Below are 25344 nucleotides of genomic sequence, written 5' to 3'. Positions count from 1 at the left end.
GGTGCGTTGACACGTCTACTTTTGGCCACCACGGCTGGCATGCTCTATACAAAGAAGAACGACTATCTGACGGGCTTGCCAGGCTACTGATAGCAATTTGTCATAGCTCAAGGCTCTATTCCCTCACGAACCTACTGTTATAACGACCTTCTAGTGTTCACAACTAGCGCTCGCGCGAAAAGTACATCCGACTCGGCACGATATTGTCGCAAACTCCCACTGTCTACTTATAACTCCAGCGAGCTGGCAGGGGTAAGTTTCTAAAAGAGTACTTCGGCCATCCATTGGGAGACCGACGCATATCATCTGCCGTTCCATCTTCAAAGAATCCTCAAGTGCGGAAACCCGAAAGAGAACGATATCCATAAATACATACTCATTCTTCACGATGTTCGTGCATAAATACAGCAGATATGATTGTTTGGATCTTCATCAGATAGTGATATCAATAACCGGAGCTTTACGGTCCCTCGAGCTCTGCATGAAAGAAAAGGAGTCAATGATGATGGGTTCCCATGAGAGAAAAACCTCCCTACCGTCGATTGTGTTCCATCTTCAGCGTCAGCGTCATCACTTGAATTCCTGTTTTGCATCTCTATTTTGAACGGATCGTTACTAGTATATTGAACGGGTGGCATCCCGTCATCCACAGTTTTTGTCTGTTGAGATGTGATGTTGACCCGTGCTCCCAGCCGATGGGGAAAATGTATCGTATTTCGGTCCAGCTATAAACATCATGATCGTTGAGAAGCTGCGTTCGCAAATTTCGGGAGGAAGACACTGACTGTTGCATCGGCGGACATATCGACTACGTCAACCTTTTCATTCATGGCCCGCAGTTTGAATCGAGAGTTAAGGCTGCGTATAGGATAACCGTTTAGCGGAAGGTTCATCGTTGAACAGCCCTGCGACTCACTTGGCTAGGAAAGAGTTGGAAAACACTTATGGATATGAACGTGAGATGAAAGAAGATCTCAAGAGGGTTTCAGCCGCGTACTCTTTGGTAGATTCATATAGACCGCCATCCAAGCGACTGTTTCGAGATGAGTAGTTAGCTTGTGAGAGAATCAAAACTTACATCTGCCGGGTAACGTTTTGAACTGCGCAAATGTCCCTCAGTTCTGACACAAATAACGCGAATAAGATAGATAACTTACGAATATTAGGATCAAAACGGCTAATAGGCTGAGCGAAGAACAGAACATGATCACTGTGCACGTATAGGGTTATATCGTTAGAACATACCCTGTCAATAAACCGGTCTCTGATGGAACCGTCATGTTAGCCTTGTATCGAAATCGCTTTAATCAGAATTACCGACCTATTGTCCAAAGTATGAGCTTATCGACGATGGCAAGCGTTCTGCCCGTAAATCAGCGTTACACTCTGTCGTTGGAAATAGACGACTCACGTGTCATAGGCTGAGGACCTCTTCATAGCGAGGTAGTAAACCAATACACACGGAATGGCAAGGTCTGTAAAAGCCCCAACGGACAGGATACCGACCAAGTCCCATTCCCAGTCCGTTGTATATTGATCCAAGGAAGTCATTATTGTGGCCTCTACAGTTGCGACCACCGTTCCGACGAATCGCACAACCAACAGGATAACGCAGAGACCCGAGATGTACCATGTTCGAGAGAATCGGTAGATTCGCGTAATATAATAACCTTGAACTGGAGGGGCATCGGTCAAAATCAAAAATTGTCCAGGATTTCACAAGTTCTTACCGAGTACGAAAACAACTTCGGAGATGATGAGATTTAGTGCAATCGACAAAGGCACTTTCATCGTCCCAACTGCTTGATTACCGAACTGCAGAACTGTGTAGAAATAGAGCGCGTGGAGGGCTGAAATAGAATGTCCAAGCTCAATCAGCCTGGTAGGCTTTCGGTTTAGTTCGGTCGAAGAACATATTCAATAGAAGGTCATACCAGACGGCCCACACCTGATGATAGGTAAGTATAGAACTCAGATCCACAAGAAGCCAAGAGAAGACTGACCAAGCGTTTCATCCATTTGGAGTCGAGCGGGAACAACTGATAGTAAAGAAAGGTTTGCGCTGTCGTGACGCCAAAGAGGAATATGGAGACTATGATGCCGATCTCGAGTGCCCCTTGAATATATTCGCGTTAAACGGAACACCGTTGCAATCTTGAGCCACTATACCTATTTGACCGTCAAACATTTTGAAGTATCCGTCAGAGCCGTATTGAACAAGTTGACTCGTAAGACAGAAACGAGCGTCTCAAACCGGACGAGGGTCTATATAGGCAGTTCTGCCTAACGGAGTGAGAGAAAACAGCTAGTTTTTGGGTGTAACTAAGAATAGGATCAACGAAAGGCAAGCCTGAGAGCATGAGACGAGTGGAGCGAGTCAAAAGAACTATCAGCGGCAGGGATCAAGTCCTCGATGCACTTCAACACATGAACAGTTCCATCAACAAAGTTATATCAGTGTTTCAGCGCCGCATCTCAAGGACCAAGATAGTTCCCGTCATCGATAGGGGACACAAAGAATTCGTCGCGTAAAAGTTTGGACTGTGAAGTGAACATTGAATATTGAATGAGCAGCCTATATTCTTGAGCTCCAGCCAAGCCAGAATGGGTCCAAGAAAAGCTCAACAGCCATAACGCCAGCAGGAGCGCGTTAATGAGGAATATCAAGGGAGCCTGAGAATACTTGAAGACAACCCGTCTTTCTAACGGTACTCGATCCCCTTCCCTTTTGTTGATTGGGTCCGATTTACTGGGCTCTTGATCTCTGGTGTCGAAGCGAGGCTGAGTCTTTGCCGGTCGAAGTATTACTCGGAACAACTGCGAAAGATGCTTGTATGTCGCTAATGGGGATGGAAGACAAGCCCAGTTGACTGGTAAGGGGTAAGTACAGCAACGGGAGGTCTTCCCACGTGGTTCCCGCTTTTTTTTTGGCAATGACATTGACCGTGACGTCTCACGATTATTCTTGAGCTTACCCGCGACGAGCATGTCCCATCCATGTCTTCATCTATCAATGAACAGATTATTCCTGTAACGACCCTTGATATTTGTCTCCAAATTCGAATTTAATCTTACTTCTCAGGTCCTGAAAGCCTCCGTTCACGACGTTCGACACTTTACATCCTTACTCCGTGGTGTAAATTTTGCCAATGTTCGACATTTCTTTTGGGTATATTCGACTTGTTCATGGCTGATGATCTATGAAGCGGGCTGGAGTGACTGTAACTCAACACGGACTGGTGGTCGCTGTGGAAGAAGCCCGGACATTGTTGGGTGTGGAATCATCGACGCGTTTTTCCAACACGATTTTTCAATGTTCTGTTACTAGGCACCGCGTACATCTTCTCTGACGTTTTCGATGAATACGAGTATCACTCAGAGTCTCTCAAGACGCGCTCTTTGCAGCACCCTCAATCACAACAAGACGAAGAAGACATTGACATCGAAAACACTGCATTCGAAATACAACTCAATACACTGATAGAATGTCTTAACATATTTGGTACGGCCGGCGGCACAGGATCCTCTGGTAGTGGGAAGCGTGTGCAGTTGAAGCAAGACGATGAGGAGGAAAGCAGTGACAACCAGGGTGACAACAACGAAAGGAATGGATTTAGGAGGCAATCCAATGGACGCAAGAAGACAGGCCAAGGGGGGAACACTTCTTTGGACCTATTTTTCAACAGGTCAGATAGAAGGACTAGCATGCGAATGACATATCTAGGTGAGGGGTCTCCCTTAACGCTACTCATGTGAGTCGTTTCGCTTTCGCTTCTACAATATTTCTATGTTCGCTGAATGAAGAAACTAGTGCTGAAGATTCTTCTGGACCGACAACAACGTGCGAAATATCAACTTTTGAAGCCGAACCACAATTAGAACTACCCTTCGATGCTAAGGATACGTAAGCATGAGACGTTCAGCTGATCTAGTAAAGAATCGCTCAAGCTCCTCGTAGGAAATTGAAAGTGATATTAAAGGTCAGAAGATCCATGAATCTTATTCTGAACCTCTCGTGACTCTACCTGTAGTCTTCTTGGTTGAAAGAAGCATTATCGGAAATCGATCCGTCATGCGACAAGTTGACGTTCATTGCGAACCCTCCGGAAAAAGCTGACACGGATGGTACAGTCGCAAGACAAGAGGAACGGACGCGAACTCGTGCAAAACCGATACTCCGTATAAGAGCGACGAGTATGCATGGAACTACAGAGGTGATTCACCTAGTGTCTAATGTGCACTCTTCTAACGCCATTTTTAGATGGAATACTTCAACGATAGAGATGTTCTTGAAACTTTTGACTGTCTTGAACCAGTGAGCTTTAGGTGAGTGAAACTCCGCTCAGATCGTATATCAATTTACATGACCCTCCCCCAGCTATCGATTTGTCCACATAACACGCGCGATGCGGGCTCTCCAGACTTCGGTCAAGACTTCTCTACGGATCGACGGGGAGGGTTTGCTGAGCCTTCAATTTCTCATGCCGGCTCAAAGAGCAAGAAGGGAAGGCACTGGTCACCGGGGGGGCCGGGAGAATTTTATCGAGTTCTGTGTAAGTTTTCTCCATTTCCAACTAGAAAGATTGTTGACGTTCCTTTACCCCCAGTGTCTTCCGTTGGATGAAGACATCAGCTAAAGGTCGTGGTAATAGAATGAATGAAACGTGTGTTAGATTGCTACTTAAATTAGTACAATTTATGAGTCGACAAACGCCCATCCGCAAATCTCAAGGCGAGGTCGTGAACTACATGTTGAGATTGCTTTCCATTGACCGTCAGAGTGAAGAAGCTGAAGTTGCCGAATGCCCGTAACAGAATGTATTCTCGGAAAGGTCGCTGTGCCCCGTCGTGTTTTTGGCACGGATGCTGTTCACTTTGCGGATCTACATCTGTCACCTTCCCTCTCTTACTGTCTTTGTAAACAAAATGACAAAGGTTTCAAGTTGGTGAAGCCAACGACGGCATGGTTGAAAGGCTGTGACAGATTGCTTCTTCGATAGATATCAGATATCAGGTAACAAAGCACCTGCTTGGTTGTTCGGGCAGGCCGCAAGTTCCTTTCTACATGATAAACACACCCAATCTGATGTTAGAACAAAGAAAGTTCCGGAGGCTACCGGGGGATTTTGTGTCAGACTTGGGGGTCAAGCATAAGGGAATGGACCATACCTGTCCCCTCTGTTCAAACGCTAGCCAGTCCCCAGTTCCTGTCGGCAGTAATCCCATTGAACGGCACTTCCATAATCCTACTCCGAGAGTCAACATGTTGCATATAAAGTAGACAAGTTTTTGTAGCAATAAGGTGGAGAGTGACTTTGGATTCTTGGAGTTAAAGGGTGCGAAGGGTGCAAATGCTTAAACGAATGTTTGTTAGTTGTCGGCACAAAAGTACGAGGGCACCTTTCAGGTGCCCATGCAGCAGGATTATCTAGAAATACTCACCGGTGTTCATAGCGGCAAGATTCCTAAACGGCGACAAAAGCAACATAAAGACGATGCCCATGCTGAAAATTTGAACGCCTCCTCCGGACATGTAAAGCATGAAGCCCTGCATTGGCAAAGACTTTGCCGGGGAGATTGCAAGATCCCAAGCACGATCCTGTTTAAGCTGCTGTTGGCGGGGAGCGGTAACGAGAGATTTAGAATTCGAAGAAGAGGAGCTTTTGGTAGATTTGGAGAATCCTGGAGGCGTAGGCAGGTTTTTCCATCTGGAAGAAGTAGGTTGTAAGTAAGTTGAGTTTAAATGGGGTGGTAGAGTACTTTGAGGATGATTCAAGGGAAGAATAATCCAGCCTGGAAGATGCCATGTTGTGGACAAAGTCTGAAATTGAAACGCCAGCAAACCGGCGACGCCTACAGGCACCTACAGTAGCCCACGTGATCAGCTTCCATAAGGAGAACAGTCGGGGTTTATTCTACCCTCAGTTACTGTACAATATAGGCATTCTACGTGTTCCTTTCTCCCTTTCTCCCTTTCTCCATCATGTCGATTGTGACGCCCGCCATCGAGGCTTTCCGCTATCTACTACAGCCTATTGCACCCTTTATTTGGTTTGGGCTTCCTATCAGTACACTCGACGTCGCCGCTGCTTTCCGTCTTTGCATCGTACTGCGCCAATTTCGGGAAGACTTGTATAGAAAACATGTCAAGGTTCATGGACATACCTCAGTAGAAAGTCGGTCGTTCTCCAGGAGCGCTTTGACTGCCTTGACCGTAGTATTTGGCGGGGAGGTTATGGCATGTATGTGTTCGGATATTGGATTCGTTGGTTATTAGTATCATATTGATTTCTCCAACCGAATCTCAGGTCCACTTATTCAGGTTCCTCCTTCGTTCATGGTCTCTGGGCTCGCTCCGGCACTTTACACCGCTATCCAAGCACTCGTCGATGCACTTCCTACTGTTCCCGAAGCCTCTTTGAACTTGGAACTTCCCTTGTCCTTATTCGACGGATTCTCTCGTGCTTACCTATTGTGTAACCTTATCCCCCCTGTGGTCACCATGAATAAGGATTCAGCCCTGTCATTATCTCCATGGGCCCTTCTCGTGGCTTCTTTTGTACGTGCTGCTCGTCCTTACATCCGTGATGATATGACAATCAGAATGTAATGCATCCCATAGCTGACAGCGAATGGCGGTTTTTTCCTCACAAACATGCTTTCCTTCATGAATCCCACCCCAATCACACTCACTACTCCCCCGGAACTGCAACCTTACGGATGGACCACTGTCGATTTGTGGTGTGCTCCACTCATTACTGGGCTCTACGCGCTTCTCACACACGCACAACCTTTCTGGGCTGAGATGCACACCGTGATTAGTACGATGTTGGGTGCAGGTAATGGGGAGAAACCCGTAGAGGCTGTGGATCCCGAGACAGCTAGAGCGGCCTGCGCTATGATTCTTGCATTCTTGTTCACGACCCGTACCATGAAGAACTTTTCAGGGGTATGGCAGACTCCCATTACGGAAGTTGAGAAGAAAGTGGAGAAAGGTAAGAAGTAGCGACCGGTTGCACAATAGTATAACTGATATTTCTCCGTTTTCTAGAGATGAAGCCTAAAGCACGATAGAGGTTGATTAGAGAGCGTTAACATCCATCCCTTCCATATCCATAGACATCTGCATTGTGCCGATCCAACACGAATCGTTGACGAACGCCTGATGCCGTTTGCGAAATAAATAAGTATGTGTCAATTTCAATGACTTGACTTTGAACGTGGTAGACGGAACTTACATTCGCATACGCTTCTAATAATCACACACTTGAAGTTGCCCTGTATGTGTGGTCAGTCGAAAATGATCTGACTGGATTAACTCTGGTGGTGGTTAAACGGACCGACGGTCCCTCAGAAGTTTGGCATCGCCAATGTTTGACTTACCGAGAATGTCGAACGCTGTGGCAACTGTGAGGCTTCTGAGTCGACGTATTGATCTGGCCGCTGTTCAAGGTCGTGTAGGGTCCTTGATTCGGCGCTTCATAGGAACTTGTCGAAATGTAGTGTAGGTTTGGGAAGGATAGATCCAATAGAATGGCGCTCATAGATAATTGCGCAATATCGTAGCTTTCCCTAGGAAGAATCCTATCGCTAGTGCTGGATCGAGAATAAGAAAAGTGGAGTGTAATTATAACATCGTGTGTGGTTAAGGTCCCACGTGTATTCGACCTTGTCCCGGACGATCACCATGATGTCTAGCCCCGAGCCGCCGTCGTCTGAAGATTTTAGATACCACCCCAAATTCGCATCTTTAGACGCCGACATCGTCCTACGCTCTAGTGAAGGCACATTCTACCGTGTTTCCTCCTTTGTTCTTCGCTCTACCTCTGCTTTCTTCAACAGTTTACTCTCTCTTCCTAGAGGCGATCATGACAATGATGAAACGCATCCTATCCCAATTCCTCATCCCGACTGTACCGTAACCCCCGTTCTTCTCATGCTGTGTGGCTTTGAAATTCCACGTTGGGATTCCTTTGACCAGGTGGAAGAAATTTTGGTACTCGTCGAGGAATGGGATACCGCAGGACCGTTATCCATAATTAGGTCAAGTATCACCGCGCCCATGTTCCTTGCGGAACCTCTTCGTCTCTACGCTGTCGCTTCTCATTTCGGTTGGGAAGACGAGATCAGACTGAGTTCAAGTCACACGTTAGGTCTCAACCTTTACGCTGAAGAAAACCAGAAAACATTGGAACGGCTCCCACCTCGATCACTACTCGCTCTGATGAAGCTGCACAGATTGAGGAGGGATGTTTTGAAAGGGTATTTAGATGACCCTGACGTCTTTCATGCTGGAAATTTGACGGTTAGAGTGTGTGATAAGTGCACCCAGGAAGTTGACAACTCTCCTTGGAGAGAGTTGAAGGCAAAGATCTTTTGGGAGATGGATAAGAATCCCAAGGGGGATTCAATAGGGAACTGGCAAATGGAGGATTGGCCTGAGACGGCAGCTTGCTGGAATGCGAGATGTCGAAGGCTGGGATGTGGACATTTACTTTATGGCAAATTGGATACGCTCAATCACTTGAGAAGCTGTTTGAAGCGGTTGCCGACTACGGTGGAGCTGTGATCTGTTCGTCTCTCCAATTTATGATGAATTTCGAAAGCTGATACAGCGCATGAACTGGCAGATGGATAGTTTATCGGTCGTTTCGGTCCACTTGCTTCATGTACACATACCATGCTTCCTTTCCTCAATCCACATCCCACATGCATCTCAGTCTCAACGTGTGAAATGAGCTGGATCCTTCAAGTCCATCGCTGGCGTCGAATGAGTGAGGTAAGCGGGCTCTTTATTCCAGCTCTCGTACGTGCTCAAGTGCTCTCTTATAGTATTTCACTGTCCCGGACGACTAGATTGAACCCAGCTCAACCCGACCTTTGTCTTTTCACGTTACCTCCTTGTCTGGGGCCAGTTCTGCCACTCTGCCTCGTAGACCGGCTAAATATTCACTGGGCGAAAACTCTGTGTTTTAGCCATGCCCTCATGCATGGTTTTACAGCGTCTTCCGAACCAATTCATATCCGAACTGTTTTCCATCCCTCATCATCCATCTTTTACACCCTCCCCCAATTAATCTCGATGATACGGTGAAATTTCAATTACTTCGAAACTTCGAAGCACCCTTCAGCCGAGCATTCCCGGTAGGGCTTGTGGATGGGAAGACAGAAGTCTCCTGTTTGTGTCAGGTCGAGGTCTTATAAGTATATGGATATCCATGTCTAACCGCAAAGCTGGGAGATTGATATTTTCATGCTGACGGTTATCAGGTGTATAACTCGTTGACCAAGCATTCCGCTGCAAGGAAGAACTGTCCGATGGGTTTGAATTCAATCGACGATAATCCCTATCGCAAGGAGCAGGATAGAAATGGTACACTTCGAGCGAATTGCAGCCTACAAACAAACGGGGGTGCCAGAGACGTTACCGAGCCAGTATTTGGTCTACGACCTTTCTCTGAGATCCAGTGGTTCGACCAAGGCTCGCGCCTTTCCACGATTGCGCTGCAAAACGACCATGGACTACATAGTTGTAGACCAAGAACAGACTCCCCAGTCCCAGAAGTTCCAGGGTAGTGAAGACAACCAATTGAAGGTATTCCAGACCCTACCACGACCATCATGGCCAACACAATCTGTTCAGCCAAGTCCGGAAACGAATGGACTTCTAACGAGCTGGAAGCGTACAACATCAGGTTGGTCTTTCAGGATGCTCAAACTTTCTTCGAAGAAACACCCTTACCTGCTCCTGCCATTCACCAGGACATCCTCACCGCCGCCACCGCTGATGACGCAGCCGACGACGCATCCTATAACCTCCTCACTCAACTCGATCTCGCAATGCCCTCCAAGTCGGAGGGAGTCAGCAGTCGTTGATTTACTGTGGCACTTTTCCGCGCCCTTGGGTATCTTCATCGTCCTCGAGCAATTCGCACTCGCAAAGAGTTGCAGCTCTTCATATGCGGTGAGGCCAAGTACGCCAACCCTGATGTCTACAAAGATGATAAATGTAAACACGATCCGCACGCTCGACTCGTTGCAGCGGCCATAGCCGCATTTCAGGACAATAATTCTTATAGGGGGTTGGCGGGGCTTGACCCATTGAACAGTAAGGTATGTGTTGTGTTATCGTATGCGGCGATGCGCTCCCTTACTCGTATTTGACTTACAAGGTCATGCCGGATGTAATCATGTTCGGGACATCTTCCAAACTTTTTCAAAATCCCAGTCACCCAAGAACTGACTCGAGGTGTTGAACAAGGACAATTCCCACATAAGTCCACCACCATCTTTGGGCATGTCCCTGATATCCCACGTCCCAATCGTAGGTTCAGTGAGGGCATGAAGCCCCCCCACAATCGACGTTCCATCCTACAATGTTATAAAGCTTTCAAGAAATTTATTTTTTGACCCGTACTAGTGAGTGGTGTTGTCGCTGTGTCCCAGGCTCGTTGTGTATTGGCTCAGTATCCGCTGTAATCAATTGCTCCGCCGACCTCCTTTCTATTAAGGCAATCATCACAGCGCCGCCGCCGCCTGTGACAGTGGATTATTTGGCTGCCCAATCGTCACTGAACAAACGACAACCCCATCTAGTATGTCAAACCTGGAATTTTGGCTTGACCAGGAGTTTGTTGTGAAGCTGGAAGGAGGTTAAGACTACTCGACGTGCCTTGGCTCTCGAACTGAGAATTACAGTTGCCTCGTACTTGCTGTGGGCAGGAACCTGACTGTTGACGGCAGTGTTCCGATTCCCGAATCCTCGAAGGCGGGCTTTTGAGCGACGTCTGCGTCGTTTACTGTCCATCGAAAGATGGGACTGAGATTAATGTGCTTTACAGGTATCACAGTGGGATTTCCACCCGAGAAAACCATAAATAGAGTCGTATATCAGACATTATACAACGATGTGGGTACAGGAGCTACAATGGCATGAAACAAACGATCGAAGGAGCGGACCTTAACGGGAGGACATCATGCGCCTGTCTGATTTCGTTGTGGTGCTTGTCACTACGAGAGAGGGAACCCAAACATATTCAGAGTCCATATCGAAAAACGTGAATATCCATGGTCTTACATCCAAGCCGCGATCATCCATGCTTCGTGTCTAAACGCCGCTACTGCTTCAGAATCCGCATCTCTATCTGCTCGCCACGCCCTGCGTTCGAGCGAGAAAGCAATATCACTAAAAGCTCTCGCGCAATCTTGGTGGGACCCTCGATACGACGTGAACAACTCTCGATGGGTGAATATGGCTTCGAGGTAATCCCCACCCGTGGTTGGGTAACCCTCTATGGCGATTTGTTCCTGGAGAACTTTGAGGTACGTGCATCCGTAGGTTTCGTTGGTGGATTTGTCGTTTCTTGATTGCGTGGGCGGTTTGGACTGATTGGAGTATTCTGACGTTGTATCTGACTGAAGGCGTTTTCAAGGTAGATTTAATCAGGCTATGCCTTTCCCTCAAATCCTCTGAAGTACTCACCAGAGAATCGTCTGACATTACTTCGTCTCGAACGTCCAGCGTCGGTTGATGAAGCCTTGGCGTAGCGTCGATAAACTCTTCCTTTCTCCAGGAGGATCAGTATACCTTGCTATTTTTGTTGAATGAACCTCCTTCTCACCTTCTTGTACCCGGAGGCCAAAGACATTGAACCGAGTAGATCGCACAGATCACCGTCCACAGGTTTGATGATGCTGGTGTCGAATGGTATTGTTTCAAACATAGAGATACTTCCTGTGGAGACCTATGTTGCTCAGAAGAAAGGTATTGAATGGAATCGTGGACGACTTACTTTGTGAGCGTTTGAGGATGTTAGTAGTGATGTACCGACCGAGAAATCAAAAGAAAGGATTGCTCTCCATACCTGCACCCTTACACTCGTATTTCAATCCCCAGAGCAGTGGCACGCTTAGCCCGCCTGTAGGCCTCGTGTCATCAAAATGAGCCTCACTCGAGGCTTCCGCTATCTGATCCGGATCAATAATTTTTGCCATGCACAGGACCTGTATTATATCATATTTAGCTGGCAACAGATCGAGACAAGATCCAGGACGTACTTGAGTAATCGTCATAAAACATATACAGCATACTTATGTATATGGGCGCCCGAGAATGCGGCCACCGTGAGCAGAGAGAAGCAGACCGAACCACGCTCGGAGCTTGAAGCTCGAAGTTCCAGTAATAGGCGACTTCGGGTTGCAAGTCAGAAAGGCCCTGATAATCCCGCCGGCAGAGCCCTCATGATCATCCAAAACCACCGAATTTTGCAAAAACATTTTGGCCATCTTTCATGCCAAAACACCGAACTTTTGACCGGAATTGGCCCATATGTCTCAGGCCGAACCCTGCCGCGGACGGCCTTCGGCGATAGGAATTTCTGGGTCTGTTCTGCGTGCCTATGGACCTGACACATGCGAGATGACATCAAAATGCCTCCACTGCCAGTGAGTGAAACTCCCTTCGCACCAGATGACACGTCGACGTGGATGATGATTCAGCCCATTGCTGCTGCTGTCTGCTACAAAGTGAGAGAAAAACAAAGAAGAATAGACCATCGGTACTGCGGATACGTCACAATACTCATTCACTGGCTTTTCCCCTCATTTTCCGCCATATATAAGGTTGCATGCCCGTACCACCAAAAAATGCCAAATCACTGAAAAATATCCAAATGGGGTAATAAAACCACCGAATTTGGTCCAGTCCTGGATGAGAGCATCAGGACTCACTGGGGACCTCAAAGACCGTCACAACTTGGACCTGTGACTGTCACATAGGGACGTCACGTCGTCCATTCCGAACCCTGCCTCTGCCAACTTGAACTTGCAGTTGAACAGAAATCCTTGTCCTCCTCCCTCCTTCATTCTATAATTTCTTGAATACCCTATCGGTCCAAATTTAAAATGTCGGGTGACTATCCGAGCCTTCTCCGTACGTTCACGCAACAACTTCAAGTTATTAATGTAGATAGAACTTACAGCTGCGCATGCAGGCTCGGAGGAGATGAGCTTGGTCCAGCTTTTCGTTCCAACCGAAGTAGCACACGATACCGTTGCAGAACTAGGAGAACTCGGAAATGTTCAATTTAAGGATGTCCGTGCCCTGCCACCACTTTCTCGTGCGCCTTCTGATCTTTTTTTTGTAGCTCAATCCCACAATCAACCCTTTCCAACGTTCTTTTGTTGGAGAGATTCGTCGAATAGATGAAATGGCCAGAAGGGTTCGGTTTTTCTCCAATCAAATCACGCAAGAGAAGGATGTCGTTCCTGTCCGGCCCCTATACGAATGCGCACCTCTAATCACCGTAGGGCCTCGTGCAGCTCAGACCATAGACGAATTAGATGTAACTCTCGCCGAACATGAGTCAAGGCTTATCAAGATGAATGAAAGTTATCAGAAGCTTAGCGAGAGGACGAGGGAGCTCGTTGAGGCGCGACATGTGTTACGAGAGACCGCCGTGTTTTTCGACAGGGTGGGGAATATATGTTACTTCTGTGTACGCGAGGCTGATTCAGACTAAACTCCTCAGGCTCAAGGCCAACAGCCTGTAATCAGGAATTCATTCGACGATAGCTCTGCCCCTTTGCTTCAACACGAGGATCGCGAAAATCAGTATTCTTCTGCCAGTGTTCAATTTGACCTTGAGTGAGTTTATCGGGTCACCTGTCCATCCCAAATGACTGAGCCCTTAAATATCAGGTTTGTCACTGGCGTTATTGACCGCGCACGAGTCCCGACGTTTGAACGTGTCCTTTGGCGTGTCCTCCGAGGCAACCTTTACATGAACCACACTGATATTGTCGAGCCGTTTGTTGATCCTGTCACTGGTTCCGAAACTCGCAAGAATGTCTTCATTATCTTTGCCCATGGGGATGCTCTTCTCGCGAAGATTCGCAAAGTATCGGAGTCGATGGGTGCCACTTTGTACCCTATTGACGCTAATGCTGACAAACGTTCGGACTCCCTGCGAGAGGTCACTGGCCGTCTCGAGGATCTACAAACAGTGCTCTACAACACCGGCGTCAATCGGCGCACTGAGCTGATGAAGGTTGGGGACAACTTGAGGAGCTGGCAGGATGTTGTGAGGAAAGAAAAGATGATCTATGAAACGCTCAACCTATTCAATTACGACGTGAGGAGGAAGACACTCATTGCTGAGGGTTGGGTTCCTACTCGGGATATCGCCATGATTCAGTCGGCTCTTCGGCACGCTACAGTGGGTACATTTTTGTCTCTGTTGAGATGGATGATCTCAGTGGCTCTTACAGGAAGAGTCCGGGACCAGTGTACCGCCTATCTTGCATGAACTGCGCACACACAAGACTCCTCCTACCTTCAATAGGACCAACAAATTTACAGAAGGTTTCCAGACCATCATGGATAGTTATGGTATCGCTCGTTATCAGGAAATCAATCCTGGGCTGTTTGCAGTCGTTACCTTCCCGTTCTTGTTCTCCGTTATGTTCGGTGATATTGGACATGGTTTCATCATCTTCCTATTTGCTTTGCGCATGATCCTAGGCGAACGAAAACTTGCTAAACAGGATCTTGGGGAGGTAAATCAACGTTATTTCATCCTCATGATTTCGGGACACTGACACGTGTTTCAATAGATTGTCGGCCAATTCTTCTAGTAAGTACTTCTTCGCGTCAAATTTGACGTTGCATCCTCATACCTGGGCACAGTGGTCGTTATATCATTCTTCTGATGGGGGCCTTCTCTGTCTACTCCGGATTCTTGTATAACGACATCTTCTCCAAGACACTGAGCCTATTCAGTAGTGGATGGACTTTTCATGAGCGAGGCGAAAAACTTATTGGTGAGTCGAACGGGTATGTTTATCCATTTGGTTTGGATCACGGTTGGTACGGGGCCGACAACCGCCTGGTGTTCTTGAACTCCTACAAGATGAAGATGTCTATTGTGTTGGGCGTTGTTCACGTACGTTGTACCACTAGTCAAATTTGCTCGTTTGCTCACTCAGTGAAATAGATGACATTTGCATTGTGTTTGCAAGTACCCAACCATATCAGGTTCAAGAGGCGACTTGATATCTACACCAACTTCATTCCCCAAATGGTTTTCCTCCAGTCCATATTCGGATACCTGGTTTTGTGTATTTTATACAAGTGGTCGGTGGATTGGACCAGATCTTCTACGGCACCACCATCCCTGTTGAACATGCTCATCTCTATGTTCTTGTCACCCGGAACAGTCGACTCAGATTTGCAATTGTATCGTGGACAAGCATTCGTGCAGGTTGTTTTGTTACTCTTGGCGGCGATCTGCGTTCCAATTCTGTTGATTGCGAAGCCTTATTTCATTTGGAAGGAAATGAAACAAATTCAGGGTCAAGGTTATGTTAGCATTGGACAAGGTGACGGCCCTCGCGGGAGTAGCGATGAGCACCTTGAAGGAGAGGAGGAGGGAAATGGGCGTGCGATCGCGGAGGATGCCGAGGAAGAACATGTAAGTTTTGTGTACGATCAACCTTGCCGCAAAGCTGTTCTGACCAACATTACGCCTCTCAAGGAACATCATGATTTCGGCGAAGTTGCGATTCATCAAGTAATTCATACGATTGAATTCTGCCTCGGTTGCATCTCGCATACTGCTTCATATCTTCGGTTGTGGGCATTGTCTCTTGCACATGCTCAGCTGTCAGAAGTGTTATGGGAAATGACTATTGAGGAATTTCTGTCGCCTGCTGGTGTTGGCGGGTGGATCGCATTAATCATTATGGGACTGTTTTGGTTCGGCGCGACTGTGGGCATCCTGTGTATCATGGAGGTAAGCGTTCAATTCCAGTCATCGATTTCTTTCCTTCGCATCCTTCCGATTACTGATCACCTGCTCTTATTCAGGGTTTATCCGCATTCCTCCATGCTCTCCGACTTCACTGGGTTGAAGGAAACAGCAAGCACTTTGAGGGCGGTGGTTATGTACGTGAACCATTTATTTACCACATGGACAAACGTTCGTGTGCTGTGCGAATTTTGATAAGGTTCTGACTCTTTTCATTCATTCATCCAGGCCTTCACTCCGCTCACTTTCGCTAATCCAGAAGCGGATAAAGAGTAATGGCGAAACGTATGATTAAACCTCTTTTACACCTCCACATTTGTAGTTACGTCTGGGGTAATTATTGTCTTTATGCCCCGTAGCTGTAATAGGCCGAAGAGGCCGAGAAGTGATTGTTACGGTCGGAGCGGAGCTTGGGAATCAGATTGACATAATCCCGGCAAATATGTAAGAACCAAAAGCGGTGTAGTTTTCAGACTCCGCCCGGTGACCGAATAAAAGATACGGCATGACTTACTTTCACACATTCTTTTTTTCTTTGTGCTCCCATAGAGGTAAGGCAATACTGTCCTCATCGTCCGACTGAGACGATGAGCTCGTCAATGCATATGCTGATCATCATACTTTCTAGGCATTTTTGCCAGTAGATTCAGAGCGTTTCTATTGTCCTTGTCCCTTTGTTTGCCTTCACGTCTCCATAGACATCTTTAGAAGTATCCTACATACCTTCACGAGGTATGTCAAAAAGCGATTTATGTCTCAAGTTTTTTTTCACTCATCGCTCTCCTGGTGTCGTTAGATAACTCTTATAGAAAATGCCCGCTGCAACCGCTACCGCCTCCAACGCTACTATTCCTTCCCCTGCCTCCCTAAAAGCTGCCGTCAATCCCACCGTTGTGGATGGTCAGATTGACGTCTCGGCACTCTTTGTCGCTGACAAAACCTCTCGTGGTTCGGCTGCCCAGCACCTTGCTGCCGTTGCTCAGAAAGAGGGTCCCTCAGCCCTGCAATCGTCTGGTTTTTCCGATGCAGTCGTTAAGGCTCTTGGGGACAAAAAATCGCCCGCTGCCCGTGAGGGTGCCGCTGAGGCTGTTTCTACTATCGTGGCCTCTGGGTCGATCAAGGCACTCGAACCCACTTTCATCGACTCTGGCATCTATGCCGCCCTTCTCGAGACCTTCGCTGACAAAGTGCCTGCTGTCAGGACAGCAGCTGTCAAAGCAGTGAAGGAATACACTGCCAACATGAGCCCTTGGGCTACCGCTCTCATTCTTCCCACCCTTCTTCACGAACTCAAAACCGCCGGCAAATGGCAGGTCAAAACTGGTGCGCTTGTGATTCTCGACCAGTTGGTCAAGAGTGCACCTCTCCAGACTGCTCGTTCCATGCCAGAAATCATCCCCGTTCTCTCCGAAGCCATTTGGGACACGAAAGCCGATGTGAAGAAGGCCGCGCGTGAAACGCTCAACAAGGCCACCGCTCTGGTGTCAAACAAGGACATAGAACGTTTTATTCCTGCTCTTATTAAATCTTTGACTAATCCCGTCGAGGAGGTGCCAAACACAATTGCCCTTCTCGCGGCCACCACATTCGTTTCCGAAGTAGATTCCCCTACATTGTCTCTCATGGTTCCCCTTCTCTCCCGTGGTCTTAACGAGAAGCACACCGCTATCAAGCGTAAGGTCGCTGTGTAAGTGCTACTTGTCGACTCTAAATGTGAAGCGTGTGTTAATTGAACATAGCATCATCGACAACATGTCCAAGCTCGTCGATAACGCTGCAACTGTCCGGCCATTCATTCCCAAACTTCTACCGGGTCTGATCAAAATTGAGACTACCATGGGTGACCCTGAAGCCCGTAGTGTCGTTGGCAGAGCTATTGCCACCCTCCGTCAAGTTGGAGAGGTCCCTGATGGTGACGGTTCTGACCTTCCACCCGTCAAGAAGGCCGAGGTCTCCCAGCTCGCCAGTGGGCTCGTTTCAGTCTACAAGAAGCTTGGTGGTGAGATCGATGCCTCCCACGTCGCTTCCGTCTACACTTCCGCCCTTGCAACCAACATGGTCAATGTTAAGAACTTCGATGTGCCTGAGTGGGACACGCTTGCTCCATATCTCGCCATGGTCGTTTCCTCCCCTGACCCTGTCACTGTTGCTCGTGAATGGGTTGTCCGTTCCGCTACAGCCGACATGGATGATGATGAAGTTCCTGATGACGAGGAGGAGGGCGAAGATCTTTGCAATTGTCAATTCTCGTTGGCTTATGGTGCCAAGATCTTATTGAACACTGCTACCCTCCGTCTCAAACGTGGCCACCGTTACGGTCTGTGCGGTAAGAACGGTACCGGTAAATCAACCCTCATGCGTGCTATCACCAACGGGTAAGTGGCAATCATTCTACCCTGAAGCCATCCATTAACTCCGGAGTTAGGCAAGTGGAAGGCTTCCCGTCTCCTGACGAGGTTCGAACTTTCTATGTCGAGCACGACATTGACGGAAGCGAGGAAGACACTTCTGTCCTTCAGTTCATTCTCACTGACAACCGTATCCTCGCTACTGAAGCTGAAACTAAGGATGCACTCTCCAGTGTCGGTTTCAATGACGAACGTCAGAAACAGGCCATTGGAAGCTTATCGGGAGGTTGGAAGATGAAACTTGCTCTCGCCAGGGCTATGCTGTTCAAAGCTGACATCTTGCTCCTCGATGAGCCCACTAACCATCTTGATGTTGTCAACGTCGCTTGGTTAGAGAGCTACCTCACTAGTCTCAAGACCTGCACCTCCAGTGAGTCTTGTCCTTGCTTGCTATTCTTTGTAATTTTATAGTGTCCATAGTTATTGTCTCGCACGACTCTGGATTCTTGAACAACACCATCACCGACGTACTACATCTGAACCGCTTCAAGCTCAAGAGATACAGAGGCAACCTTGAGACGTTCGTGAAGGCTGTTCCCGAGGCCAAGTCCTACTACAGTCTCGAAGCCTTGGAGGACTACAAATTCAAGCTTCCCGACCCACCTCTTCTTGAGGGTGTCAAGACCAAGGAGAAGAGTTTGTTGAAGATGTAAGCTTGATCGTTACGACATTGAACATCGGTTGCTGACATGCTACGTCCAGGCGCAAGGTTGGATTCCAATACCCCACGCAAGCCGTACAACAACTCTACGACATCACCCTTCAAGTTTCCCTTTCTTCCCGTGTTGCCGTCCTTGGACCCAACGGTTCTGGCAAGTCTACCCTCGTCAAGCTCCTCATCGGTGACATGGAGCCCAACAAGGGTGGTGAGATCTGGAAGCACCCCAACTTGGTCATCGGCTACGTCGCTCAACATGCTTTCCACCACATCGATCACCACCTAGATAAGACTCCGCTCGAGTACATGCTCTGGCGTTACCAGACCGGTGAAGATTTGGAGGAAATGACCAAGGCTAACCGTCAAATCACCGAGGCTGAGGCGCAGAAGATGAAGGAGGGTGCACTTATGATTGTCGATGGCCAGAAGCGTCTGATTGACGAGGTCATCACCCGTAAGAAGCTCAAGCAGTCCTACGAGTACGAAGTTTCCTTCAAGGCTCTCAGTTCCTCCGAGAACATCTGGGTGCCCCGTGACGAGCTCGTCAAGCGTGGGTTTGAGAAGGTTTGGATCATGTCGATTCCTCTATGAACTTCTATTGATCATTTTCTTTCCTGTATGCAGAAAGTCATTGAGGTTGACACCCGTGAAGCTCAGCGTCTCGGTCTCCTTCGTCCTCTCGTTCGTCGCGAGATTGAGAAGCATTTTGCTGACTTTGGTCTTGAGCCCGAGTTCGTGTCTCACAACACCATGAGAGGCCTTTCTGGAGGTCAGAAGGTCAAGATTGTCCTCGGTGCCGCCACCTGGCGTCGTCCCCATGTCATCTGCTTGGATGAGCCCACTAGTGCGTTTCCTTTGATTTCGTAATTGCTACGAAGTTGCTGATCAAGTATACAGACTACCTCGACCGTGAATCGCTCGCTGCTCTTATTGCTGCTCTCAAAGTGTTCGAGGGTGGTGTCCTCATCATCACTCACAACAGGGACTTCTCTGAGTCTCTGTGCACGGAAGTTTGGGCCATGCGTGATGGACGCCTTGAGGCTTCCGGACACAACTGGGTTGAGGGACAGGGATCTGGAGCTCGCATTGACAAGAAGGATGGTGAAGAAGAGGACCAATACGATGCCATGGGTAACAAGATTGATAACAAGAAGTCGAAGAAGCTCACTTCGTCTGAGGCTCGTAAGCTGAAGAAGGAGAGATTGGCAAGGAAAAAGAGAGGTGAAGATGTCACTGACGATGAGCTTTAAAGGTTTTTAACCTTTCGCGCTGCATCGTTTTTCCGGGACTTATGTATACCTCTCTCTTTTATGACCATCTTCTTCTGTTGTTGCCTCGCTTGTGTCTGTAAATCTACTGTACCCTTCATGTCTTTATGTCTTACCTTGTCTACTACGCCATATAATTCTACTTCGTTTTCTACACGACGTGTCTGTTAAGTCCACTATTCTCGTCGAGTCCGTTTATGTATCTGTCACTCGGTTTCAGATGATGGCTTTACCATGCATTCAAGTCTCATGAACCACATCGAACACAAGTTCAGGTCAAGTTCAGACTCCCACACGCCAAAACCCACGTTTCTTCATATATAATGTCGTAATCATGTCTTGCACCAGGAATCACAATCGGGAGTCGTTCCTTCGTTATCCGACGAGATGGATCATGGATGTTGCAGCTTTTTCTCCAGAACTTTGATTATCATGGCAGTAATGCCAAATGGACGTCGGGAGTTAGTATTTTGAGGTATCCTTTAGTTGATCTCTGATCGATACTCACCTTCGTCTCGAAGTCGAAACAACTGCTGGCTTGTGGGACTGCGGCTGTAACTGGAGCAGAAAACCACGTTCGCCAGCCTATAGCCGCACCTAGCCTCATCTCGGCCGCATGTTCGATCCAAAAGACGTATTTTCTTTGACAAATTTAGCAGTTTTCACCATCGCGATTGACCTTGTGTTGTTCCAGTGTTGTTCCGCCGCAAAGCTGCCATTCAGCACGTCTCTCCCGTCTTTAAATCCGCACGTAAGGATCTGGATCCGTATCATGAGCGAGGGCGTGAGTCCAGGCTCGTTGGAGACGTTTTCACTTGGCCGCTCCGAGTACAAAATGGAGAGCTTGAAATTGGTTTTCCTTTTATGCACCTTTTTTGCAATCACGCCCCACACTCAGCGCTCGGTCCCTCGTCGTTCTTTCCTCCATGCTACTCGAATTTTCCATGCGGCCCCTTCCCTTCATCGTTCGCAGCGCCAGAAATACAAACGTCCGGAGACGATGCAAGTTTCTGTCCAGCTGTTCTTATTGACGCAGACTTACCCATGCTTTTGTTATAGCTATACACAAATGTCGTCCAGCCAGATTTATGATATTGATGCCTGCTATATTTCCACTCATTAGTCGGAAAGCGGTCACTCGATGGAAGAAAAAGGAGGGTGAACCATTCTCGGCAGGCGATGTTCTTTTGCAGATTGTACACATCCCTAAACCGTCCTCGTACCCCTTTACTTACTCATGGTTGTCTTAGGAATCGGATCTCACCTCACTGGACGTATGTGCAGAGTTTCCTGGGGTGTTGGGAAAGATCTTGGTCCGTGATCCCAACTTACTCAATTCCCGAAGACTGATGGTTACTGTTACAGACTCCGGATGGGAGTACTGATGTCCCCGTGGAACAGGTTATCGCACTCGTCGCAAAAGACCAAGAAGACTTTGCAAACAATCAGTTCATTCAGCTGACGTCAACGCCGTCAACCAAACCACCGTCCTCGAATGTTACATCCACCTCAGCTTCCAATGTGTCAGAACCTAGCTTTCGGTTCCGTACCCACCTGCGTTCTCGGTAATGCCTCGGTCTCCTGTTTATGATCAGAAGCATGGCGTCTACCATCGATGCCTATTATGTCTTTCCTCATCACCATCTAAACCATAATTGCATGGCGTATCTTTATTGGCAAGAGGGTCCACCCTCAACGAGTTTCGCTCCACCTTAGTCCTGAACGTTGACTCATCCCAAGACCCGCGGAGTTGAGTCAGTGTGAAATTTTGCCATCAGAAATTTGAAATAATTAAGCTAGAAACATGGTGGCCGATTGTTGAAGGTTGACGTTGCTTTGCCATCCTCTGGACTTTCTGAAGTCTTTCCACCTTGGGCCCGAAGTTCGGGAAATCGATACAAAGAAGAATTTTCAACCAGACCGACGGTGCGGCACTTGGAGCACCACCCGACCGGTTCATTCAGTAACCTAAATTCCTAAGTATGAGTTTTCAAATTGGCGAAAGACAGCATTCCCTTGGAGGTGTTGACTCTCAATCAGTAGGTTTCCTGAATGTCGAAACCCGAAGTTGGAAGTCGGAAGATTCGCGGGAACAGGAGGGCTGTGGGAGAATAGTTGCTAGCCGAAGGTGGGCTTTACGCGGAGCTGTTGCGTGGCGTCGCCCACTGTCACTCAGTCCTTACCACCTTGAACCGCCCACTGGGATTGAATCGAACGCACCAGAGTTCAGGCTGGGGACTTCGGTGAGTCATTCTCGTTGGAAGTCGAGAATCAAGATCCCTGGGATAGCACTGACTAATTCGCTTCGGTTCTCATAGACTATGAGTACCGGTTACCGAGCGCCTTTGGTTTGCATCGAGTTCCAGTTTCAAGAGAGCCTGAAGAGTCGGCGCTTCAGCCATCAGAAGCTCAGTGTTACAACTTACCTACAACTTGAAGAAAGTACGCACTGTTGGTTCCAACTCAACACTTTGTTTGAACTTGGATCCAACCTCGAGGTTTGGTGGTAATAATTTGGATTTGTTTCCAGAGGGTCGCGCAGTACTATTCGTGGTGTGTCGCTTCGAAAGTGTTCGATAAACCAATCGCTGTAGGGTCTCGTGAATAGGAATGTTGTTTGACATCGCCGGAGCTGTTATGGGTGGGCGTGCGCACTGGCGCACCCGAACTGGCCGCGACCTGTACACAGCGCAGAAGGTATTGGGCTCAAGGCCAACGTCTTCGCGTACACGCCTGTCGGCCCAACCGTCGCTGACGTTAAAAAGGGGACTTTCAAATTCTTGAAAATCAGAGATATCGCAAGTTGCGCTGAAGACCTTATTGAGAAAGAAGAGTGTGGCTGGGGTAAGTCTTAAAGTAGCTTCACGCTTGTCTGATAAATTGTATCGTATGGATAAACCGTTACCGTATCATTCCTACCGTTATTTCTGGTCTAACTGGTTCACTGTGTGTAAACACTGATAGATGGCGGTAAAGCCAGTGAAAGTTATATCTACTACAGTTGAATGTCCAAGTTTTTTTCCGTACGTCTGGACCACTGTGACCGATTCGGTTTCGAGCGGCCACACTTTCGATGGACATTGCGGTTGACATGTCGCGAAGATCATTCAGGCACGGAGGAAGGAAGTCCTTTCTGGCCGTATCATCTAAGCGGGAAACTCGGACCGCATCGAGGGCGGATCATTGACTATTTTTTGTTCCAAGGGGCCAAAATAGTGTAAGTACTCGAATATCGTTATCGTAGCTCCAGAAAGAAAAAATATCTGAGCGCACCGCAATCTCGGAGGATGCCGGTAAACTAACCAACATCCGAATCCGACGAATCCGACAGCTGTCGGAAGAACATCCGATCCGCTAGGCGCCCGAGATGGAACCGCCAACTGGCGAGGGAACCGAACCCGAACCGATCTACGAAAAAAGAATCACTTCTGGACTACAGTCTCTTTTCAACACCGTACAAAATGGAGCGCGCCCAAAACACCATAGCTGTTATCAACGGCTGGAGTTCCTGAAACTTCTAGTGATACCTATTTAATGTCCATGTTCCAGTGGGCTTATTGGTCGCACTCTTCTACTTTCTGCTCACAGACAAAGATATGAGTAGAAGAAAACCCAAAGTCATTCTGTGAACTAATCCTCCCTTTAGACCATGTCATTCTCACACTCTGAAAAGTCCTTCATCAAGTGCATGGTTCAAGAGGTTCTCGAGAAGTGCAACATCCCACTCGACAAGCTTCCGTTTGACCAGGACTTCTACGACCAATGCAAAGAGATTTTGGAATCCAAATACCATTTACCATCGTCGATCGGGCCATACCTCTTCGTCGGAGTCACCATCGCCTTCACAGCATATTCCCATCTTCCACACTCCAACCGAGCGCACGTCGCCATATTTACCACACTTGTGGCAGCGTTGGATGATAATAGTCACAAACGGATGGAAAGTTTCAACGATCGGTTCGTGAAAGGACTCCCACAGGACGATCCTATCCTTGATGCTCTGGCAAAAAGTCTTTCCGAAGCACATGAATATTATGGCCAGATACAGTGCAACTTGATTGTGACATCCACATTGGATTTTATAACTTCTTTGATGATGGACATGGATATGAAAGTGAGTTGTCTACATTGTTATCATTCATGTAGTTGTTCTAACCCCTATCTTCTCTAGAGCTTAGCCCGCTCGCCCAGTTTCGCGGCTTACTGTCGGAGTATCTCTGGTATTCAGGTGGCCTACACGATGTTTATGTTCCCAAAGGACATCGAGTTCACAACGTATATTCACTGTTTACCTCACGTATCGATTTACATCAATTACCTAAAGTACGATTCATCTTCATTCGCTTCATCTGTCATATTCTGACCTAAAATCTCGTGCAGTGACGTGCTTTCGTTTTACAAGGAGGAGCTTCGGGGAGAGGAGGAAAACCTTGCATCTATGCTCGCAAAGGAATCTATGATCACGAAGCACGAGGCTATTCGACGCCTTGCTGATCACGTCGTCGAAGCTGAGAGAAATATCTCGAAAGGGTTGGCTGGCAACCAGTCTGCCTTGGACATCTGGAAGAGCTTCAAAGTAGGATATGTTCGTTTCCATACCTCATGCCCCCGATACAAGTTGGAGGAGTTATTCGAGGTCCCTCTTACTTCCCGAGAGATTCAGAAAATTGGCTGAGAACTTGAGGTCGATAGAAAATGTATCACGTTATCGCAGTACTATTATAATATGTACAGATGTAATATTTAGTAGTAGAGTCAATTGTAACCTTTATCTCCATAAGCCGGGGCTTCACGACGTGCCTGGTTAGCTACGTGCCGAATATGAAACAAAAAAGCTTTCGTTCATGGCAAAAACGGTATTAGATTCACCTCTGGTTCGATCACTTCGTACAATCCATTCCCAGCAAGTCGGAAGATATCTGCTTATTCGCATCTTCCCGGTATAAGGTGCAGAGAGAACAGCTTGGGGTGGTGGAGACATTCCGTCCCAGTTGGATCCCTATCCGAGTCAATTGTACCTTTTGATTCTTGAACCTCGAATGCGCGCGCCAAAATAACAATCATTGAATTTCTCTGACGGGATGCTTGCACAGGCTGCATAGTTCCTAAAATGAGGCCTTCCTCGATATTGTTGGATACCGATGTGAAAGTGATATTGATGATGGTGATAGACCGTGACAGGCTTTCCGTGAACGTTGCCTTGT

General features: G+C 47.7%; 12 protein-coding genes across 14 annotated transcripts; 9 read left to right on the top strand and 3 right to left on the bottom strand.

Moving 5' to 3' along the window:
* Window positions 1-432: 432 nt before the first annotated feature.
* On the bottom strand, window positions 433-2188 carry E1B28_002439 (uncharacterized protein; the record flags this gene model as incomplete). Its single annotated transcript, XM_043159361.1, has 14 exons — window positions 433-477; window positions 537-725; window positions 786-858; window positions 917-941; window positions 998-1033; window positions 1079-1100; window positions 1158-1185; window positions 1246-1264; window positions 1322-1362; window positions 1412-1676; window positions 1731-1879; window positions 1935-1948; window positions 2004-2116; window positions 2170-2188. 14 exons carry the CDS (start codon window positions 2186-2188, stop codon window positions 433-435), a joined length of 1038 nt encoding a protein of 345 aa, XP_043002961.1.
* Window positions 2189-2956: 768 nt separating this feature from the next.
* E1B28_002438 (uncharacterized protein) lies at window positions 2957-4753 on the top strand. 2 transcript variants are annotated; one of them, XM_043159359.1, is made up of 10 exons: window positions 2957-3030; window positions 3083-3151; window positions 3207-3273; window positions 3329-3752; window positions 3812-3904; window positions 3959-3980; window positions 4032-4214; window positions 4262-4326; window positions 4379-4553; window positions 4608-4753. In XM_043159359.1, exons 1-10 carry the CDS (start codon window positions 2998-3000, stop codon window positions 4635-4637), a joined length of 1161 nt encoding a protein of 386 aa, XP_043002959.1. In that variant the 5' UTR covers window positions 2957-2997; the 3' UTR covers window positions 4638-4753. The 2 variants fall into 2 exon arrangements, with proteins under 2 accessions (XP_043002959.1, XP_043002960.1); XM_043159360.1 differs by having other exon boundaries at window positions 3083-3273; window positions 4608-4722.
* Window positions 4754-4895: 142 nt separating this feature from the next.
* E1B28_002437 (uncharacterized protein) lies at window positions 4896-5834 on the bottom strand. Its single transcript, XM_043159358.1, has 4 exons — window positions 5761-5834; window positions 5443-5708; window positions 5170-5354; window positions 4896-5113 (listed from the first exon to the last, which is right to left on the bottom strand). Exons 1-4 carry the CDS (start codon window positions 5805-5807, stop codon window positions 5090-5092), a joined length of 522 nt encoding a protein of 173 aa, XP_043002958.1. The 5' UTR covers window positions 5808-5834; the 3' UTR covers window positions 4896-5089.
* A 102-nt stretch (window positions 5835-5936) lies between these two features.
* E1B28_002436 (uncharacterized protein) lies at window positions 5937-7091 on the top strand. Its single transcript, XM_043159357.1, has 4 exons — window positions 5937-6242; window positions 6309-6559; window positions 6623-6995; window positions 7052-7091. Exons 1-4 carry the CDS (start codon window positions 5984-5986, stop codon window positions 7072-7074), a joined length of 906 nt encoding a protein of 301 aa, XP_043002957.1. The 5' UTR covers window positions 5937-5983; the 3' UTR covers window positions 7075-7091.
* Window positions 7092-7690: 599 nt separating this feature from the next.
* On the top strand, window positions 7691-8569 carry E1B28_002435 (uncharacterized protein; the record flags this gene model as incomplete). Its single annotated transcript, XM_043159356.1, has 1 exon — window positions 7691-8569. The coding sequence occupies one exon, from the start codon at window positions 7691-7693 to the stop codon at window positions 8567-8569; it is 879 nt and encodes a 292-aa protein (XP_043002956.1).
* A 1052-nt stretch (window positions 8570-9621) lies between these two features.
* On the top strand, window positions 9622-10051 carry E1B28_002434 (uncharacterized protein; the record flags this gene model as incomplete). Its single annotated transcript, XM_043159355.1, has 2 exons — window positions 9622-9695; window positions 9763-10051. The coding sequence occupies 2 exons, from the start codon at window positions 9622-9624 to the stop codon at window positions 10049-10051; spliced, it is 363 nt and encodes a 120-aa protein (XP_043002955.1).
* Window positions 10052-10862: 811 nt separating this feature from the next.
* E1B28_002433 (uncharacterized protein) lies at window positions 10863-12214 on the bottom strand. Its single transcript, XM_043159354.1, has 6 exons — window positions 12058-12214; window positions 11793-12003; window positions 11622-11744; window positions 11483-11563; window positions 11078-11415; window positions 10863-11010 (listed from the first exon to the last, which is right to left on the bottom strand). Exons 3-6 carry the CDS (start codon window positions 11721-11723, stop codon window positions 10923-10925), a joined length of 609 nt encoding a protein of 202 aa, XP_043002954.1. The 5' UTR covers window positions 11724-11744; window positions 11793-12003; window positions 12058-12214; the 3' UTR covers window positions 10863-10922.
* Window positions 12215-12776: 562 nt separating this feature from the next.
* Window positions 12777-16259, top strand: E1B28_002432 (uncharacterized protein). The gene is made up of 12 exons (XM_043159353.1): window positions 12777-12931; window positions 12993-13093; window positions 13146-13472; window positions 13530-13645; window positions 13700-14216; window positions 14269-14556; window positions 14614-14633; window positions 14687-14942; window positions 14994-15470; window positions 15534-15791; window positions 15866-15943; window positions 16035-16259. Exons 1-12 carry the CDS (start codon window positions 12904-12906, stop codon window positions 16080-16082), a joined length of 2514 nt encoding a protein of 837 aa, XP_043002953.1. The 5' UTR covers window positions 12777-12903; the 3' UTR covers window positions 16083-16259.
* Window positions 16260-16333: 74 nt separating this feature from the next.
* E1B28_002431 (uncharacterized protein) lies at window positions 16334-20299 on the top strand. Its single transcript, XM_043159352.1, has 9 exons — window positions 16334-16357; window positions 16435-16538; window positions 16603-17493; window positions 17546-18181; window positions 18232-18584; window positions 18635-18863; window positions 18917-19436; window positions 19497-19716; window positions 19770-20299. The coding sequence occupies exons 3-9, from the start codon at window positions 16619-16621 to the stop codon at window positions 20120-20122; spliced, it is 3186 nt and encodes a 1061-aa protein (XP_043002952.1). The 5' UTR covers window positions 16334-16357; window positions 16435-16538; window positions 16603-16618; the 3' UTR covers window positions 20123-20299.
* A 767-nt stretch (window positions 20300-21066) lies between these two features.
* Window positions 21067-21709, top strand: E1B28_002430 (uncharacterized protein; the record flags this gene model as incomplete). The annotated part of the gene is made up of 4 exons (XM_043159351.1): window positions 21067-21142; window positions 21200-21336; window positions 21391-21453; window positions 21506-21709. The coding sequence occupies 4 exons, from the start codon at window positions 21067-21069 to the stop codon at window positions 21707-21709; spliced, it is 480 nt and encodes a 159-aa protein (XP_043002951.1).
* Window positions 21710-22122: 413 nt separating this feature from the next.
* On the top strand, window positions 22123-22958 carry E1B28_002429 (uncharacterized protein; the record flags this gene model as incomplete). 2 transcript variants are annotated; one of them, XM_043159350.1, is made up of 3 exons in its annotated part: window positions 22123-22383; window positions 22459-22582; window positions 22639-22958. In XM_043159350.1, the coding sequence occupies 3 exons, from the start codon at window positions 22123-22125 to the stop codon at window positions 22746-22748; spliced, it is 495 nt and encodes a 164-aa protein (XP_043002950.1). In that variant the 3' UTR covers window positions 22749-22958. The 2 variants fall into 2 exon arrangements, with proteins under 2 accessions (XP_043002950.1, XP_043002949.1); XM_043159349.1 differs by having other exon boundaries at window positions 22459-22958.
* Window positions 22959-23708: 750 nt separating this feature from the next.
* Window positions 23709-24815, top strand: E1B28_002428 (uncharacterized protein; the record flags this gene model as incomplete). The annotated part of the gene is made up of 3 exons (XM_043159348.1): window positions 23709-24254; window positions 24312-24463; window positions 24521-24815. The coding sequence occupies exons 1-3, from the start codon at window positions 23790-23792 to the stop codon at window positions 24813-24815; spliced, it is 912 nt and encodes a 303-aa protein (XP_043002948.1). The 5' UTR covers window positions 23709-23789.
* Between the last annotated feature and the right edge of the window lie 529 nt (window positions 24816-25344).

This window comes from Marasmius oreades, chromosome 10, assembly GCF_018924745.1.
Source record: "Marasmius oreades isolate 03SP1 chromosome 10, whole genome shotgun sequence".
Taxonomy (NCBI): domain Eukaryota; kingdom Fungi; phylum Basidiomycota; class Agaricomycetes; order Agaricales; family Marasmiaceae; genus Marasmius; species Marasmius oreades.
The sequence above is the reverse complement of the archived record's forward strand: the minus strand, read 5'-3'. Positions and strand labels throughout refer to the sequence as shown.

What these genes read in the sequence shown, in the direction of transcription:
- E1B28_002438 (XM_043159359.1), top strand. Translation starts at nt 2,998, where the DNA reads ATGTCTTCATCTATCAATGAACAGATTATTCCT. An exon ending in GTATGCATGGAACTACAGAG is followed by an intron (nt 4,215 to 4,261) that starts GTGATTCACCTA and finishes CGCCATTTTTAG; the next exon opens with ATGGAATACTTCAACGATAG. An exon ending in CTTGAACCAGTGAGCTTTAG is followed by an intron (nt 4,327 to 4,378) that starts GTGAGTGAAACT and finishes ACCCTCCCCCAG; the next exon opens with CTATCGATTTGTCCACATAA.
- E1B28_002437 (XM_043159358.1), bottom strand. Translation starts at nt 5,807, where the DNA reads ATGGCATCTTCCAGGCTGGATTATTCTTCCCTTGAATCATCCTCAAA. An exon ending in TCCCTTGAATCATCCTCAAA is followed by an intron (nt 5,709 to 5,760) that starts GTACTCTACCAC and finishes TACTTCTTCCAG; the next exon opens with ATGGAAAAACCTGCCTACGC. An exon ending in CGTTTGAACAGAGGGGACAG is followed by an intron (nt 5,114 to 5,169) that starts GTATGGTCCATT and finishes ATCCCCCGGTAG; the next exon opens with CCTCCGGAACTTTCTTTGTT.
- E1B28_002436 (XM_043159357.1), top strand. Translation starts at nt 5,984, where the DNA reads ATGTCGATTGTGACGCCCGCCATCGAGGCTTTCCGCTATCTACTACAG. An exon ending in TGGCGGGGAGGTTATGGCAT is followed by an intron (nt 6,243 to 6,308) that starts GTATGTGTTCGG and finishes ACCGAATCTCAG; the next exon opens with GTCCACTTATTCAGGTTCCT. An exon ending in TGAGAAGAAAGTGGAGAAAG is followed by an intron (nt 6,996 to 7,051) that starts GTAAGAAGTAGC and finishes TCCGTTTTCTAG; the next exon opens with AGATGAAGCCTAAAGCACGA.
- E1B28_002433 (XM_043159354.1), bottom strand. Translation starts at nt 11,723, where the DNA reads ATGTTTGAAACAATACCATTCGACACCAGCATCATCAAACCTGTGGAC. An exon ending in TAATGTCAGACGATTCTCTG is followed by an intron (nt 11,416 to 11,482) that starts GTGAGTACTTCA and finishes AAACGCCTTCAG; the next exon opens with TCAGATACAACGTCAGAATA. An exon ending in TGGATGATCGCGGCTTGGAT is followed by an intron (nt 11,011 to 11,077) that starts GTAAGACCATGG and finishes CCTCTCTCGTAG; the next exon opens with TGACAAGCACCACAACGAAA.
- E1B28_002432 (XM_043159353.1), top strand. Translation starts at nt 12,904, where the DNA reads ATGTCGGGTGACTATCCGAGCCTTCTCC. An exon ending in GAAATGTTCAATTTAAGGAT is followed by an intron (nt 13,094 to 13,145) that starts GTCCGTGCCCTG and finishes TTTTTTTTGTAG; the next exon opens with CTCAATCCCACAATCAACCC. An exon ending in GCATCCTGTGTATCATGGAG is followed by an intron (nt 15,792 to 15,865) that starts GTAAGCGTTCAA and finishes GCTCTTATTCAG; the next exon opens with GGTTTATCCGCATTCCTCCA.
- E1B28_002431 (XM_043159352.1), top strand. Translation starts at nt 16,619, where the DNA reads ATGCCCGCTGCAACCGCTACCGCCTCCAACGCTACTATTCCTTCCCCT. An exon ending in ATCAAGCGTAAGGTCGCTGT is followed by an intron (nt 17,494 to 17,545) that starts GTAAGTGCTACT and finishes AATTGAACATAG; the next exon opens with CATCATCGACAACATGTCCA. An exon ending in TCAAGCGTGGGTTTGAGAAG is followed by an intron (nt 19,437 to 19,496) that starts GTTTGGATCATG and finishes TCCTGTATGCAG; the next exon opens with AAAGTCATTGAGGTTGACAC.